The sequence below is a fragment of the Canis aureus genome, chromosome 16 (genome assembly GCF_053574225.1).
Source record: "Canis aureus isolate CA01 chromosome 16, VMU_Caureus_v.1.0, whole genome shotgun sequence".
NCBI lineage: Eukaryota > Metazoa > Chordata > Mammalia > Carnivora > Canidae > Canis > Canis aureus.
This window is the reverse complement of record NC_135626.1, coordinates 38,304,723-38,320,846: the sequence shown is the minus strand read 5'-3', so window position 1 is coordinate 38,320,846 and position 16,124 is coordinate 38,304,723. Positions and strand designations below refer to the sequence as shown.

At 58.0% G+C, this 16,124-nt stretch overlaps 1 protein-coding gene across 1 annotated transcript; it reads left to right on the top strand.

Moving 5' to 3' along the window:
• The first annotated feature begins 9,323 nt into the window (after window positions 1–9,323).
• Window positions 9,324–13,669, top strand: NEUROD2 (neuronal differentiation 2). The gene is made up of 2 exons (XM_077853067.1): window positions 9,324–9,675; window positions 10,839–13,669. The coding sequence occupies exon 2, from the start codon at window positions 10,844–10,846 to the stop codon at window positions 11,990–11,992; it is 1,149 nt and encodes a 382-aa protein (XP_077709193.1). The 5' UTR covers window positions 9,324–9,675; window positions 10,839–10,843; the 3' UTR covers window positions 11,993–13,669.
• The last annotated feature ends 2,455 nt before the right edge of the window (window positions 13,670–16,124 follow it).

The following is a 16,124-nucleotide window of genomic DNA, read 5'->3' as shown; positions in this document are numbered from 1 at the left end:
CTGTAACAGAAGCTGTGTCACTGGGTGGTTTGTGAGACATCTAGAGCTCTCAGAAAGTTCTCCATCTCAGTAAATGTTCGCCTGAATTCATAGCTTTGTCAGATGCCGTTATTATTAGCGCCCCCACCAGAGCACTGACCCCCTTGGGTCTTGGCCTCACCGGGGGGCTGTTGACAGCAGAAGGTTGGAAGGTGAGCAGAACCAGACGAAAGGCCCTGGTACCCGGGACCCCAACTCAGGGCAGGCCTGCAGCCTCCACTTCAGTGTTCCCTCTTCTGGCATTCCCTGGCTTGGGCACAATCCCGAGGCACAACCCGCTGCCTCCCGGAGTCAATGGTCCTGCAGAGCATCCAGAACCCTCCCTGTGCCCAGGTCCTGACTACCTCCTGGAAATAAAGCAGGATCCCGGGGGCCCACTCAAGCTCAGGACTGCTCTGCCAGGGTGCCAGCTGGTGCCCACGGGGGCGGGGCAGCAGTTAGATCATGTGGAAAGGGAAAGCTGGAGGCTTTCCTGGGTGGCCCCCTCTCCTGTGTGGCCCCCACCAGAGACATGGAAAGACTGGGGCACCCAGGCCTTCCTAGTAGCTCCCTTCCCCTGGGGACAGGCAGAGGTGAGAGCTAACCTTGGCCTTTCCAGTGCCTCAGTTTCCTCAGCCATCCTGGGGATGGAGTCTGCATTTCTGTCTCCCTGGGGCCCCCCCCCCCGGAGGCCTTGGCATTGGTCTCTCACAGCTCCTTGCCCTCTTTCCTTCCTTAAAGAAAACGAGCTCAGCCTCCTCCTTCCCCGTCTGGATTTTCTCCTTAGAGGCCCCCCGGGAGGACCCTCAGCCCGGGAGGGGAGGGGAAAAGCCGAGCCGCGGCTGGACGCCTCTGCAGGGCGCGGGCCGCCTCTCCAGGACCGCCCTGGGCACGGGCCCCGCCCGGGTCGCCCCGCGCTCCCCGCCCCTGCCCCTTCCCGCCGCCACTGGCCCTTTAAGAGCCTCTCCGCGCGCTGCCGTCCCGGATCAGCCAGAGAGACCATTAAAATTTTATGCAGAATGAAAATGGGCCAGGTCTCCAGCTTCCTCGCTCCCATCCAATGATTTATTACTCGCAAATACCACAGAACTAATTAGTATAGTAATTAATTAATACGCATTTGCATATTTGCATGTGCAATTAGTGCAGTGGAGTGATTACTGGGAGAATGAGGGGCCCCGGATTGTCAGATGTGAGGGGGAAGTGGCCTGGAAAAGAGTTAGTGGGAATGAACTTTGTAGGGAGCGCGAAGGCGGGGAGGGAGGGGGAGGCGGGCGGGGGCGGGCGGGGGCGAGGCGGGGGGGCGGGGGGGCGCAGGGCGGCGGCGCGGGAGAGCGCCAGGCCTGGGCCCGCCCGCGGTCGCAGGGCGCCGGTCGGGGGTCGCGACCCGAGCGCCCCCGCCCCGCCCGCGGCCCCGCCCGCCCCCGCCCGCCCTCGCCGCGTGGCCCGGCTCCAAGCGCGCGCCTGATTGTTATGCATTGTGTTTCTTGTAGCGAGCGGAGCCGGGCGGAATGGGGCTGGCACAAGCTGTTTCCCTGCCACGCGGCGGTGGCACCTTAAAGGGGCAGCGTCGCCTTCCCGCCGCCGCCGCGGCCCCCGCCGGCCCGCCTCCGCCCTCCCGACCCCACCGGCGAGCTGCCCCGCGGACCCCCTTCCGGGAGGTGACCCGCGGCCGGAGCCCGGCGGAGACGCCAGGGCGCGCACGCGCGGGGCCTCTCAGGAGGTGGCGCTTCCCGGGGGGTGGGGGGCGCGGGGCACGTGCCGAGGGAGCCCGGCGGGCAGGAAGTCAGGCTGCGAGCGGGATTGGGCGGCTGGGGCGCGCCGGGCCCCGTGCCAGGCGCCGGGCGGGGGCGGTGCGCAGAGAACCGGGAGAAAGCCGGGAGGAGCAGGGCAAGGAGGAGAAGGAGCGAGTGGCAGGGTCCCTCTGGGGGCCAGGGGCTTCCTCATAGAATGCCGCTTCGCTTCTCCTCTCGCAGATTCTGGGAGGTAGGGGCCTTATTCCCATTTTACAGGCCAGGACAGAATGGTGTGGCAGGTGGCCGGGGACCAAGAGCAAAGCCCATCCAGCTGGTCGGTCCATCCCCACGCGCGCAACGTGGTGCCAAGGGCCAGAAGAGGGAGCGACACGACATCAGGGAGGGCTTCCTGGAGGAAGAAGCATCTCACTGAACCTGCAAGGGCAAGGAGGGCGGCTTCTGCAGCAGCCGAGGGTAGAGGGAAGCCTATTTGATGTGACAGCCCCTCCCTGTGTGTGGAAGGAGCCCCCACCTACTCATGAGCAGACTGTGGAGACACCGCCCATGGCACTGGCTTCCTGTGACGTGGGGGCCTGGACGACGGGTGAACCCCAGACACCAGTCCTTCCCAGGGTACCCTCTTTTCCCCTTTCTGTCACAGAGACTGCTGGTCCCACAGTGTGGCAATAGTGGGGCTTTCAGAGAAAGCAGGGCAGTTTGTAATAGTGAAAGAGCACAGATTGAGAATCAGAGCTGGATTCAAATCCCACATCTGCAACATGCTAGCTGTGTGATGTTGGCACAGCAGCCTCGACCCCAACCTTTCTGTGCTTCAGCGTCCCTGTCTTTAAGTGGGGTTAATAGTAATTCTGTCTCCGAGGTCCTGGTGAGAATGAAGCAGGATGATGCACGCGAAGCCCAGTGTCTGGTACAGATAACGCTCAGCGTTGTCATTATTACACTATTCTGGTTTATGTATTACATTATTACAGAGAGCTCTGAGCCCCCAGGGATAGTAGGACCCCAAAACAGGAACTAGGGTCCTAGTTTCTAGCTCCTGTTCTGCCACTCATTTATTTTGTGACATCAGGCAAGTTACTCTTCCTGTCTGTGCTATGGTTTCCTTATCTGTCAAATGTCAATTGGTCCCTGAGGCCTCTACCCCCAGAGTCTTCCGTTCCTTCCTTGTGCTCACCCTGCAGGGTAGTGAAGTAGGAATGCAAAGGGTAAGTCTCATTCACACTCTCCTGGGCTCCAGTCTCCCAGGGGCTGAGCCACAAGGTATCTGGTTAAATAGAAACCTCCTGGAACTTTCCTTAATGTATACCCCCCCCCCCCACCATGGCCCCTTGGGGCTGTCCTCCTGTGAGCACCAGCACCTTTGCAGGTGTGAGTCACTTGTGCCCGCTGCCCGCCTCTGGTGCCCCTTCCACACATGCTAGGCTCAAGAGAGGCATCAGAGAACTATCCAGTATCAGGTCCCCAAAGTCCCCAACCCAGATGTCTGGCTCTGATTTCCAGGGGGAGGAAACCAGGAGATGCCCAGGTCACAAGGAAGTTCACAGCAGAGCCAGCCTGGGGGAAAGGCACACACTCTGTCCTCTGCCTTTACCAATACCCTTCACTACCCTATGGGGGACTGCCATCCACCATCAATCAGGACCTAACCACTCCCAAGTGCACTTCATAACTGGCTGTCTTTTCTGTCCTCCCATTAGTCCTGAGGGAGGTAAGCACGTGGTCAGGTGGCACGAGTCCCATTTTACAGATGGGGAAGCAGAGAGTTGTGGGATTTGACCAAGATCAAGACCCTGCTAAGCCCAGTGTTCTTTTAGCCACCTTTAGCTCCCTCTGCCTTCCTGGACGGACCCTTGGAGTAGTCAGGACCTCCTGACTCCTCACTCGGAGCACTGATAGGTAGAACAAAGATGTGGTGAGGAACAGAGCTCCAGAAACAAAGATTTTAAAAACTAAAGCATATCAGGGGCTTGAGGCAGAATCAGCCATATCTGGGCAGGGCCGTGGGCTGAGGCAGCATCGTCACACTGGTTAGCCTATTTGACATGACGGTCCCAGCAGGCTGGCTTTATAGTAAGTATCATGCCCATTTTACAGAGAGGAAGGTGGACATGCTAAGTCAATTCCAGGATTGGTGGGGAGGCTGAGGGCAAAGGAGGGAGGGTGTGTGAAAGGGTGGTGTGGGTGGGTATTTTGCCCCTGCTGCAAGCCTTCAATTTCTAGGCTACAACTGGCACCTGCTCCAACAGTGGCAGAGAGGCCTTTGGTGCTATAACCACTTATTAAGGGCATTCTGGGTGCCAGGCTCTGGGCCAACTTCCTGCCTTCAAGGAACATGCTCTCTGATGGGACAGACCCATAAGGCCAAGGTCAATACCTATGTCAAGGTAGAAGTGTGCAGAAAGCATTAGAGGAGCACTGGTGCTCAATGAATGGGAGTCAGCCATTCCCAGGCTCAGCCTCACCCTCCAGGCCCTCTCTTAGGGCCACTTTGGTGGAAATCTGTGACCCCCGCCCCCATCTCAAGTCCAGCTCCCCAGACTGAAATTTGTGCAAAAGGCAAGAGGAGGGGCCTGGGAGTTCTGAGCTTCACCAGGGACCCTGGGCCTTACTGCTTTAGGAGATTTTCCAGAGAAAGGCTTCAGTGCCCCCAGACTGATTGAGCGCCAAATCAGTACAGCCTGTGTGAAGCACTAGAATATTGAGATATAAAACAAGTAGACACTACAGTCAAGTCAAGGAGACAGATGGGCAAATGGGTCCTCCCAACAGAGGGTGGTGGTAAGTACTGAAGCTGCCCTGCCTGGGGAGTTTCCAGGAAGGCTCCCAGGAGGAGGTGTCCATCCAGGAACCATCCTTGTGAGGAATGAGGACAAGTTTGATGAAAGGGAGACTCAGAGACCAGCACCTATCAAGGAAGCAGCACTTAGAAAAATAGGGCTCAGAAGCCAGAAGTCAAAGGTGATGGGGCAAAAGGCCACTCTGGTGTTGGAGCAAGAGAAGGGTCCTGAGGGGGCTGGCTTTTCAGAAGGATGAGAAGGTCTCCCTCCATCACCCTTTGTCCTGGGTTGGGGGCAGGGCGGGGAGGGGGCAGGGTGTGGCAGGGTTCTGCCCCAGGACTCTCAGCATCCGCCTGGCCCCGTGGGTGTGTGCCCGCCCAGCTCTGGGTGGGGCCTAGGTCCTGAATGGGAGCCCAGGGCTCGGGCAAAGGAGAATCCTGGTCAAGAGCTAGAGGTCAGGACAGGAGGTCAGCACGGAGGAGGGGGGCTACACCTCACTGGTCCTCCCCCTCCCCCTCCCCCGTGGCACCACAAGGCACGCAGCCGCATATCACCCGTGCCAGCCCTCACCTCCCGGCAACGTCGCCGCATTCTCAGCCACGCCATCTGGCGTGCCCGCCGCTCCCCAGAACACTGCGGCGGGCGGGGGAGGGGGCAGCGGGGCAGGTGCCCACCCCAGAGCCAGGAAGAAGCGGCAGGTCCCCCTCCCCCCAAAGCCCTTTTGGACTTGAGGTGGGGCAGGGAGCTGGGGAAGGGGGTGGCAGGTGCTCTTATGCTTCAGGAGGAAGCTTCAAGCATCCTGAACTGATGGAACAGGCGCCGTCTGGGCAGTGCCAGCCTGCCCCCTCCCCTCCCTCCTCCCCCCACAGCACAGCTAATGCCAGCAGCACGGGCCCTCAGAGGATCTCCAAATTCCTGTCCTTCCCCTCCAATCGGAGGTGGGGGGGAGAAGAACAGGCTGCCCCTCCTTACCACGCTCCCACCCTCATTCTTCACCTGCCTGCCCACCTCAGCAGGGGGAGGCCCTAGGACATGGCCTTAGATGGCTTCGGCCAGAGAAGGGACACCTGGGTTCTAATGCACCTGCTCCCCGTGGCTTGGCGCTTTGGTGGGAAATCAAGTCTCCTCTCCAGCACGCTTGCCCCCACCAGTCTTATTTGGGGCACAGCAGTGGTGGTGGCGGCGGCTGGCTAGGTGTCCTTCTGGGTGTCAGAATGGAGTGGAGCCTTTACAGATTTATGTGTCTGTCTTTACCTTGGTGGAGCAGGGGGTGTAACGAGAGCAGTTTTAAAGAACATCCGTCCTGTCCCCTGAGCAAGATTCCCCTAGACTGCTCAGGAATGACCTGTCCCCTCCCTCCCTCTCTCTCTCTCTGCCTGCCTCCCCCTGCACCCCATCAGGACCTAAGCCTGCACAAAATGGCCGCCACCCCTCTGAGGCAGCCATTTTAGGTGCCCAGACTGTGGCCTCCCTTGGGATGGGGCTATGTCTCCATGGGAACCTCAGACCCTTGGCTCCCAGCTCCCTCCACCGGGGTGGACAGCAGAATGGGAGTCTTCCAGGCCTGGCTGAGGTGCCTACCATTCCCCCTTTCCCTTTCAGAGACCCAGAGGGGACTAGGCCCCTCACCAACTCCCTTCCCCCAATGCCAGGGGGAGGAACAGATGGCATCTCTGGGTGTCCTTCTCCTTCCGTCTCCTTCCTTCCATTTCTGGCTCTTTCTGTCTCTCTGTCCCTGCATCTCCGCATCTCTGGGTGAACAGAGAGGAGCATGTATGTCCCTGTATGTTCGTGCTTGTTCGTGTGGATGTGGACACGTGTGTGTTGTACCTCTTCCAAGCCTATGTCTGAGGCTGGCCCATCCCACACCTCCCTCTGTTCCAATTTTCCCCTGTTTTTTATTGTATCTTCTAAAAAAAAAGTTGAAACGTGTCGAGTGAGAAAAACTTGTTCCATTTTTCTGAAGGAAGAAAAGACAGGGGCAGGAAACAGACTGAGAGGGATGAAGTTGCCCAGACCCTCCGGTGTGCCCACCCCCACCCCCAGGCCTCCTCCTATGGCAGGGGCAGGGCAGGGGGGGGAGGGGGGGTTGTGAGGGGCTTCTCAGACCCAGAGGGCGAAGGTCGTTCTTGACAGGAGATCAGGAGGGATGGAGAGACTTCCCAAGGGCTCCCTTATCCTGAGCAAGGTATTGCTTCCTGCCCTGAGCAGAAAGCAAAGCTGGTAGGGGCTTATGAGACCCCTGGTGGCTTAACCCATCCCTCAGTGTCCAGAGGAGAAGGCAGAGGGTGTCTCTCTCCCACAGGGAAGTGTTCATTCACTTACTCATCCATTCATTCACCCATTAATTCAACAAAAACTCAATTCCTATATAGACAAAGCATTCTGAATGTGTGTGTGTGTGGGTATGTGCAAGAAATTAATATGGTGGAGTAGGTTAGTTTACAAAGTGCTTTAATAAAAATGAGAGATGGCATTTACTGAGTGCTCGGTATTATCGCTGGCCCTGTGCTACCTCATTATGGGTATTATCCAATTTAGTCCCAATGGCAGCTCTATGAGGTATAGCATAATTATCCCCATTTGCCAGATGGGGAAGTCAAGACTGAGAGATAGTATGTAACTTGCTCAAGGTAGTTAGCATTCTTTGGTGCTAGTAGGTAGGGTTGGGCAGTAATCAGAGCCCAAAACATGTGAATGTAACCAAAATATCACATGGCTGGGGGCTTTGAGAAGAAGGGTTCCATGTCAGGATTGAAGGCCCCAACCTCAGTAAAGGGACCGTAAAGCCTTTGAGCCTGTGTGCAAACTTGGTGACAGGATGGCGGGCTGGCTGGTATTCCTGAGTCTCTGCTCCGCCAGAGGCCTATCCCTTAGTCTCTCCTTCTGGCCATGCCCGGAGCACCGTAGACCATCTGTCCAAGGTGGGACTCTACCTTCTCAGACCTAAGATCCATGCACAAAAGGTGGAGAACCAAGCACTGGCTTCTCATCCTTGGAGACCACTGAGGCAGACTGTGGGGTTATGGAAGGAGCACTTGGCTGGGAGTCAAGCCCCTCGGTTCTAGGCCTGGTTCTGCCCTCCAATGGTGTGTTCCTGGACAAGACAGCCCCCCTCCATGGGCCTCAGGAAAAGAACACATTGGGGCTATTCATTTTGAGGCTCTTTCATTTCCTGGCCAACTATCCCTGAGAGCCTCAGAGGGCACCAGCCTGCCTTCTCCAAGGCCTCCTTAGCCCATTGTATGTGCCTCTAGCTGAAACCTAATTCATTCTACCAAGCATCAGATCAGTGTCTTACCAGCCCAAAGTCCCTTTCGGAGGCTTCCTGAAGGAGAAAACAGTATCTGTCTAGATTGAGAGCAAAGCCCCTGCCCTGCTCATCATTGTGCCATCGCAGTGCTTGGCACATGGTTGACATCAAAATGTGTGTGCTTAAGATATAACTGAAGCTGTCTGTGTAAGCTGGAGGACGGGGAGGGACTGGAGTGTGGATCTGAAACATACAAATGCTGAATCAGGGTGTGGGCAAGGGTTCTTCTCACCTGGTTGTGAGTGCGTGCTCACACACATGTATCTGAGTCAGGATGTCTCTCCACTTTCTGCATCGCAGGGTAAGGAACAGGGGTGTGTGTGTGTGTGTGTGTGTGTGTGTGTGTGTGTGTGTCTAAAGCTACCGCCCTCAACTCGCCCTCAACTCGTGCCATTGGCATCTGTGTCTGGCCCAGAGAGAGAGTTGAAAGGTGAGCTGTAAGAGAAAACAGCAATTTCCTACCTTCTTTATCAAGACACCTGTCTGACCCTCCTCTCCTTTGTCACTCTCAAGACTGCTGGAGTTGGCTTCAGTATTTTCAGTATTTTTTTTTGTAGGGGGAGGAGAATGCTGAGTCTTCTCCAGGAACTTCAGGCAATTTCTAGCCCCCCCCCCCTCCCTTAAATAAGTCAGAGGGCCAGAAGAGAGAGCCACTGGTGGGATGGTTGCTTGTCTAGGAGGGGGAGGAGGTGGGGGTGGTGGGATGAGTGAGAGATTTCTGGGTTAGAAATCCGGACTGAGACCCTCTCCCTCACTCCCAGCGGTGGGTGCATAGGCCGATCCCAGAGGTTCTTCTCCACCCCCACCCCAACACACATATGCCCCCAAACACCCAAGGAAATCTCTCTCATAGGCTGACTCCACAGATATACACACATGTCCCCACAGACACACACACACACGCCCATGCAGACGCACAGACATCCAGGCAAGTCTTTCCTTTTCTCTGTCTTTCCCTTGGTTTGAATTTCGTTCAGCCACATATGTTGTGTGTGCGTGAGGGTGGGTGGGGGAGGGGTAGACAGGGATGAGGGATGGCATGGTGCCAACATCTACCTATGGGGCTGGGCCAGGGAGCCCCCCACGCCCACCCTGGGAGGGGGCCTCAGCTGTCCCTTTGTGGCTGAGGGGATCCTCCTGGGGGAGTGGGGGCAAGCCTAGAGGTCTCTTCTCCAGACCTGAGGATTTGGTCCCTGACCCACCTTTGGGGGCCTGGAAGGGAGGAAATGGACAGAGCAGGACCCTGGAGGGAGCACAGAATTGGGGGCCACTACCCCCCAATTTCCAGCCTTGCCACCCCATTGTTCTCATGTGGGGGGCTCTCCACCCGAGGGGGGCAACTCCTCCCACCTCCCTCTCAATCCCTGCTTCCCCTGCGTTGGGCGGGGAGGGGAGGGCGGCAGAGATATTTATTTATTTCCTTTATTTATTTAATTTTTTTTTTTTTTTTTTTTTTTTTTTTTGGAGTAGAGAGTGACAGATGGCGGCGGGTCCCGGGGGAGCCGGCTCTCCCCCAATGCAGACGCATGCCAATCACCGTCTCTCATGTGATAGCTGCTGCCCGTGACGTGCCAAGCCCATATGGCCTGGCATAGAGGCTGGTACCCCGCCTGGTAGAGATGCCACACTCGCTCCGCGGTTCGCATGGCGCTCTGAAGACGCCGGCGCCCGCCGCCTTGAGGAGCCGCTGCCCCCGCTCCCTGAAGATGGGGGAACAATGAAATAAGCGAGAAGATTCCTCTTCTCCCCCCTCTCTCTCTTGCCCCCCTCCCCCCCCTCCCCTCCCCTCTCCCCTTGACTCCTCTCCGAGGTAAGTTGTCCGAAAGGGAGCTAGATCTGACCCGCCGGGTGGGGGGGGTGGGGGGAGGGCGGCTGCTTTGGCCGACCACAGGGTCCCCAAATCCCCCCTTCCTGGGACGATGCCCCCTCATCGGGTGGGCATCAGAGGTGCCCTGGGTTCCCTCTCCCCTAGGGGCTGCAGCTCAGGGGGCTGCGGAGGGAGGCGTCTCTGCCTCCGATGGGTTTGGGGAGAAAAGCAGGATCATGGAGGGGGGGAGTGAAGGGGCTGAGATGAGGGACCCCCGCCATGGTTGTCCCGGAGGAACCTGCGACCTTTCCTCTACACCAAAAAAAAAAAGAAAAAAAAAAAAGAAAAAGAAAAGAAAAAGAAAAAAAGAAAAGCAAACAAATTTGATTCCCCCCCGCATCAACCCCGAAATACAACGAGATCCGAAGAGTGGCGAAGGAGGGAGGCAGTTCGAAGGGGGCAAAGGGGTCCCTGACCGCAGGGGAGACGGTCGGGGCTCGCTCCTCTCGACCTCCTCCCCACGCCCGGGTTCCTCGGTCCTCGCCGCCCCGCGCTGGCTCCGGGAGCTGGGGACGCCACGGCTAGAAGAGACTATCCTCCCGCCTCTGGAATTGGGGCTGCGGGGGTGGGGGCCGAGCCGAGGGCGGCGCGCGGCCAAGTTGCAAATTGGATTAGGGAGCGTGGGGGTGAGAGCCGCGGGAGGGGTGGGGGGGCCGGGCCGAGGGGCCCGGGCCGCCGGAGCCGCCGAGCGGGGCTGCGGTCCCCACCCGAGGCCGCCCTGCCTTCCTCCACCGCCAGGATAGAGCCGGCGTTCAGGGCGAGCGCGCCGCCTCCCCCCGGCGAGGATGTCGGCTCCGAACGCCCCGACTCGGCCCCCGGCCTGACCGGGAGAAGCCCGGGGCGCGGGCAGCGGCCCCTCATTCCGGCGAGGGGCGGAGCCGGGGCCCAGCGCTGGGGAGAGGGCCCGGGCCGGGATCCCGGGCGGGCGGCCGGGGCTGGGCTGGGCCGGCTCTGGGCGGGGCAGGCGGAGGAGGTGGGCGTCCCGAGTCCCTGGGGCAGGAACCCACCCCGGACTTGGGGGTGGCGGTGGGGGGGGCGGCGTGACCCCGGCGCGCCCCTCACTCAGTGCTGTCTGTCTCCCCTTCCCGCCCACGGGGCGCCCTCAGGCACCATGCTGACCCGCCTGTTCAGCGAGCCCGGTCTCCTCTCGGACGTGCCCAAGTTCGCCAGCTGGGGCGACGGCGACGACGACGAGCCGAGGAGCGACAAGGGCGACGCGCCGCCGCCGCCGCCGCCTCCGCCGGGGCCCGGGGCTCCGGGGCCCGCCCGGGCCGCCAAGCCAGTCCCTCTCCGTGCAGACGAGGTGCCGGAGGCCGCGCTGGCCGAGGTGAAGGAGGAAGGCGAGCTGGGGGGCGAGGAGGAAGAGGAAGAGGAGGAGGAGGAAGGGCTGGACGAGGCAGAGGGCGAGCGGCCCAAGAAGCGCGGGCCCAAGAAGCGCAAGATGACCAAGGCGCGCCTGGAGCGCTCCAAGCTGCGGCGGCAGAAGGCTAACGCGCGGGAGCGCAACCGCATGCACGACCTGAACGCGGCGCTGGACAACCTGCGGAAGGTGGTGCCCTGCTACTCCAAGACACAGAAGCTGTCCAAGATCGAGACGCTGCGCCTAGCCAAGAACTACATCTGGGCGCTCTCGGAGATCCTGCGCTCCGGCAAGCGGCCCGACCTGGTGTCCTACGTGCAGACGCTGTGCAAGGGTCTGTCGCAGCCCACCACCAACCTGGTGGCCGGCTGCCTGCAGCTCAACTCGCGCAACTTCCTCACGGAGCAGGGCGCCGACGGCACGGGCCGCTTCCACGGCTCGGGGGGCCCGTTTGCCATGCATCCCTACCCGTACCCGTGCTCGCGCCTGGCGGGCGCACAGTGCCAGGCGGCGGGCGGCCTGGGCGGCGGCGCGGCGCACGCCCTGCGGACCCACGGCTACTGCGCCGCCTACGAGACGCTGTATGCTGCGGCGGGCGGCGGCGGCGCGAGCCCGGACTACAACAGCTCCGAGTACGAGGGCCCGCTCAGCCCCCCGCTCTGTCTCAATGGCAACTTCTCACTCAAGCAGGACTCGTCGCCCGACCACGAGAAGAGCTACCATTATTCTATGCACTACTCGGCGCTGCCCGGCTCGCGGCCCACGGGCCACGGGCTGGTCTTCGGCTCGTCGGCTGTGCGCGGGGGCGTCCACTCGGAGAATCTCTTGTCTTACGATATGCACCTTCACCACGACCGGGGCCCCATGTACGAGGAGCTCAATGCGTTTTTCCATAACTGAGACCTCGAGCCGGCCCCTTTCTTTTTCTTTTGCCTTTGCCCGCACCCCTGCTCCCAGCCCCCCGAGCGCAAGGGGACCCCCACCTATCCTGGCGCCGGGCGCGGGGAGCGGGCCGCCGGTACTGACCCTCTCTTGGGCAGTGCAGTCCTCTTACCTGTGGGTGGCCCGTCCCAGGGGCCTCGCTTCCCCCAGGGGACTCGCCTTCTCTCTCCCCAAGGGGTTTCCTCCTCTTTCCCATGGGCAGTTCTCCAGGGACTCCTCTTAGGGCATTCCCTGGAGATCACCCCCCATTTCCCAATCCCTACACTTAGGTTTCCTCTGCCCCTCCCCCCTGCAAGCCCAAAGGCTTTGGCAAGGGGGCAGCTGAGCTGTGGGATACCATTTTCCCTCTATTGTTGTTGTTGTTGTTATTATTATCATTATTATTATTATTATTATTATTATTATTATTATAACAGACACCAAGCTGCCGAGGCAGAAAGGAGCCGGGCGCCCCCTCTTTCTTGAAGAGGGCAAAAGTCAGGGCGCCGGAGCCTGGACCTGGAACGCCCTCTCCCAACCCCTAGTCTCAGCGTTTTGTGATTTTAATTTTGGCGGGAGGAAGTGTGGATTGAGAGGAAAGAGAGAGGCCAAGACAATTTGTAACTAGAATCCGTTTTTCCCTTTTCCTTTTTTTAAACAAACAAACAAACGTACAAAAAAAAAAAAAAAAAAAAAAGCTAAGAGGCGACGGAGGCCGAACGCAGAGTCCGGATCGGAGAGAAAACGCAGTAAGAACTTTTAGAAGCAATAAAAGGCAAAAAATACTACTACCAATAATAAAAAGACACAAATATCTATGCAAGGAGGTTCTGACAGAGCCTAGCGGCCCGGCCCGGCCCCGGGATGCCCCTCCCGGCCCGCGGGTCGCGCCGCCCAAGCGCGGATCTGTGCACTTTGGTGAAGTGGGGGCCGGTGCCGCCCCCTCCCCTCCCCAGGTTCTTACAATCAGTGACTCGGAGATTTGGGGCCCCAGTGCCACTGCCCTCCCCCCGCCCCGTCCCCATTGTGCGTCATGCTGTTTTTTAAAAACCTGTTTCCAAATTTGTATGGAATGGCAAACTGTTGGGGGGGTCGGTTTGGGGAGGGAGGGTTTGCATGAGAGACACACACGCACACCACACCGCACGCACACGCAGGCCCGGCGCGGGAGTCGAGGGGCAGAGGGAGGAGAGTTCGTGGAACCCTCGCTCCCCGCAGGCAATCCTCATCCCGGGTTGAGGGTGGAGACCAAGACCTAGGGACAGCCCCGCCCCTGCCCGAATGTGCCTCGGTGGGCGCCAGGCGCCCGGCAATTTCCGGTGGCTGGAGAGGTTTTTTTGTCTGAGGCATCCTCTTGGCTCAGGCTAGCAGGTGGGCAGGGAGAGGGCTGAGGGCTCCTTCTGGAAGTTTCCCAGAAAATGGGGCAAAAGGAGAACCTCTCTCCACCGGAGGCAGATCAGGCATCCAAACACACGATGCAAAAATGCAAACCCACAGGCAACACACCCACACACTTACCTACACACTCACACGCAATTTTACCTTCCTCTTGTAGCGAAGATGAAACTCCCGTCGGACACCCGAAGTGCATTGCGTGTTTCTGTTCAGTTTAATGACGATTAATAAATATTTATGTAAATGAGATGCAAAGCCGGACCGGTTTCTCACGGTGGCCTCATTTCATTTGGGGGATTGAGCTGGGGCTCTGGGGGATGGAGACACAGAGTCAAGTGACTGTACAGAGGCCAGGTACAGTGACCCTGGACCTTCCTACGTGGGATTTCCACCCTGCAACCTTGCTCCCACCCATCCACTGGGCACCAAAACAGCTACACGCACTGCCCCTCCCAGACCTTACACAAACTCATACACACTCCTAGCACAAAGCATTGCACTAATCTCCCTACACTCCTTCAGTTCCCAAACATGCACCTGTACCTCCTTTGAGAACAAAATATTTTTGCATCACTAAGAAATGACCCAGTTGGGAACAGCCGGTCATTTTACAACCCTCTGCTCACTCTTGCAAAAAACAAACAAACAAACAAACAAAACAAGTGCATAGAGATAAAGAGACAACCATTTGAGCCAGAGAGGGATATTTTTAAATTAAAAAAAATTCTAAGGTCATGAGGATGAAATATTAATGTAGGAAGTCTTTTTAGTATAAAATTTATGTTTCCGTGGACTCAGGGGAATCAGCCATTTTTAGTTTCAGGAATGTTGAAATTTGTAGTACTATTGATGAGGTTGCAGGTGTTCCCTGAGCTGTATGAGGGGTCTGAATCTAGATCCTCATCTGGAAGAATGGAGCTTGAGGTCACCATGAGTTTCCCCTGACAGGACAGCAGGAAACCCCTGGTCTACACCTGGACAGTCTCCTTCCGGCCTGGTGCAGCTCCAGACAGAGGGAACCCTCAGTCTAGGGAGGTGAAAGAAGAGCATCGCAGAAGAGCTTGTTCTGCCCAGGCTGCTTCCCCATCTCACAAGACAGCCTCACAATTCTCTTTCTCTGAGCCTCACGGGCACAAGCATCTCTGAACTGACTTCCCTGAAAGGACCCTCTCCAGTGGGCACTGGACTCCTGGAATATTTGGAGGAGGGGGTGTGTGTCTAAATCCCAAAAAACACCACCCCGAAGTCTGAACATGGTTAGGAAGACCGAGACTGGGTTGCTTCTGACGCTGCTTACTAAAATTATTTAAAACACACACACAAACACTGTTGCTTGTTTTAGGGCTGAAATGGGGAGGGGGCGTGCTGTTAGGGCTGGAGCTAGTGGTCAGGCATGCTAAAGGGTTTTTAAAGATTGGATCCAAGAGCCCCAAAAGAGAGCGCCCTGACACAATCAGGAAAAGAGAAGGTAGTTGAAGAAGGAAGCCTTAAATGTGAAAGGGTCGATCGGATTATACTGTCTGGCCTTCAGTTTGGCGTCTCCCTTAAGTGACCACTTCCAAACACTGTCTCATCGGTGGAGACGATGCCCTCTCTCCTCCAACGGAGGACCGCTGCGGGGGCACCAAGGCCCGGGGCTGGGAGCTGTCCGCCCCCGGGTGCTGACTCTCGTCCAGTCTCGAGCCTTCCAGACACAGAGGGAGGCCGACTGTGCCCGGCCCCACGGAGGGGTGGAGGTGGGGGTGGGGGGAGCGCGGCACAGCCAGAGGCCCTTTTCGACGCGCGGCAGGAATTCTGGGCAGAATTCTGCCGTAGTTTTCGGAGAATTTCACTGGAATCTTCTCAAAATTTCATCTAGAATTCTTACAGGATCATTTTCTCTAAACTGAGATTAAGAATTGAGCCCTTCCACCAAGGATTCACCTCTCTCAGTGGTCTAAGGGAATTTAATAAGCCTTGGAGCCATCCCTCTTCTGGGAGAAAGGACTTGACCCACCTTTCTCCCCCACGTCTTGCCTGGTGTATGAAGCTAGGCATAAATTCCAGACTCAAATCTGGAGTCTGGGATGCTCATGGCATGGGACAGGCCTGGCAAGGACAACTAGAGAGAAAGGGAACTCGGCACCTATCCCGAGGCCTGAATCTTATCCTGCCCTGGAAACAAGGTTAATTGGGCTTCTCTCCCATTCAGCCTGTTTCCCAGAACCCGCTCTGAAATCCCGGGCTGGGTAGCATCCAGGTGGCTTGGGGCCGGAAGCAAAAGACCCCTCCACGTGGCTTCCCTGGCCAGACCACAGACTCCTACTCCGCTTCACTCTTCTGGCTACTCCACGCAGCATCATTCGGCTTTTGAAGATGGATTCTAGCTCCTTCTGAAAGATGTTGAGGACTCTCAGGCCATTGCATCAGTGGTCACCTTGGTGTGGGGGGGTGCCTGGCCCCCTTTTGGGGTGGGAATCCTGCGTGCGCCTTCGCTTCCTGTGAATTCCACTGCTGACAAGAGCTACCCCTTTCCCAATTCCTGACCCTTCCCCCACATTTCCTGCACTCTGTCTGTGCTCTATCCTCCCATCACCCCCCCCCCCCAGCACTCAACTTCCCTGGTGAGATGGCAAGATGAGCAGGAGAAGAAGATGCGCGAGGACACGCGGCCCCAAACTCCCCCTCGCAGGTTGTTTCCTCTCGCTGGCTCTCCCGCTTGCATGTACACACAGAG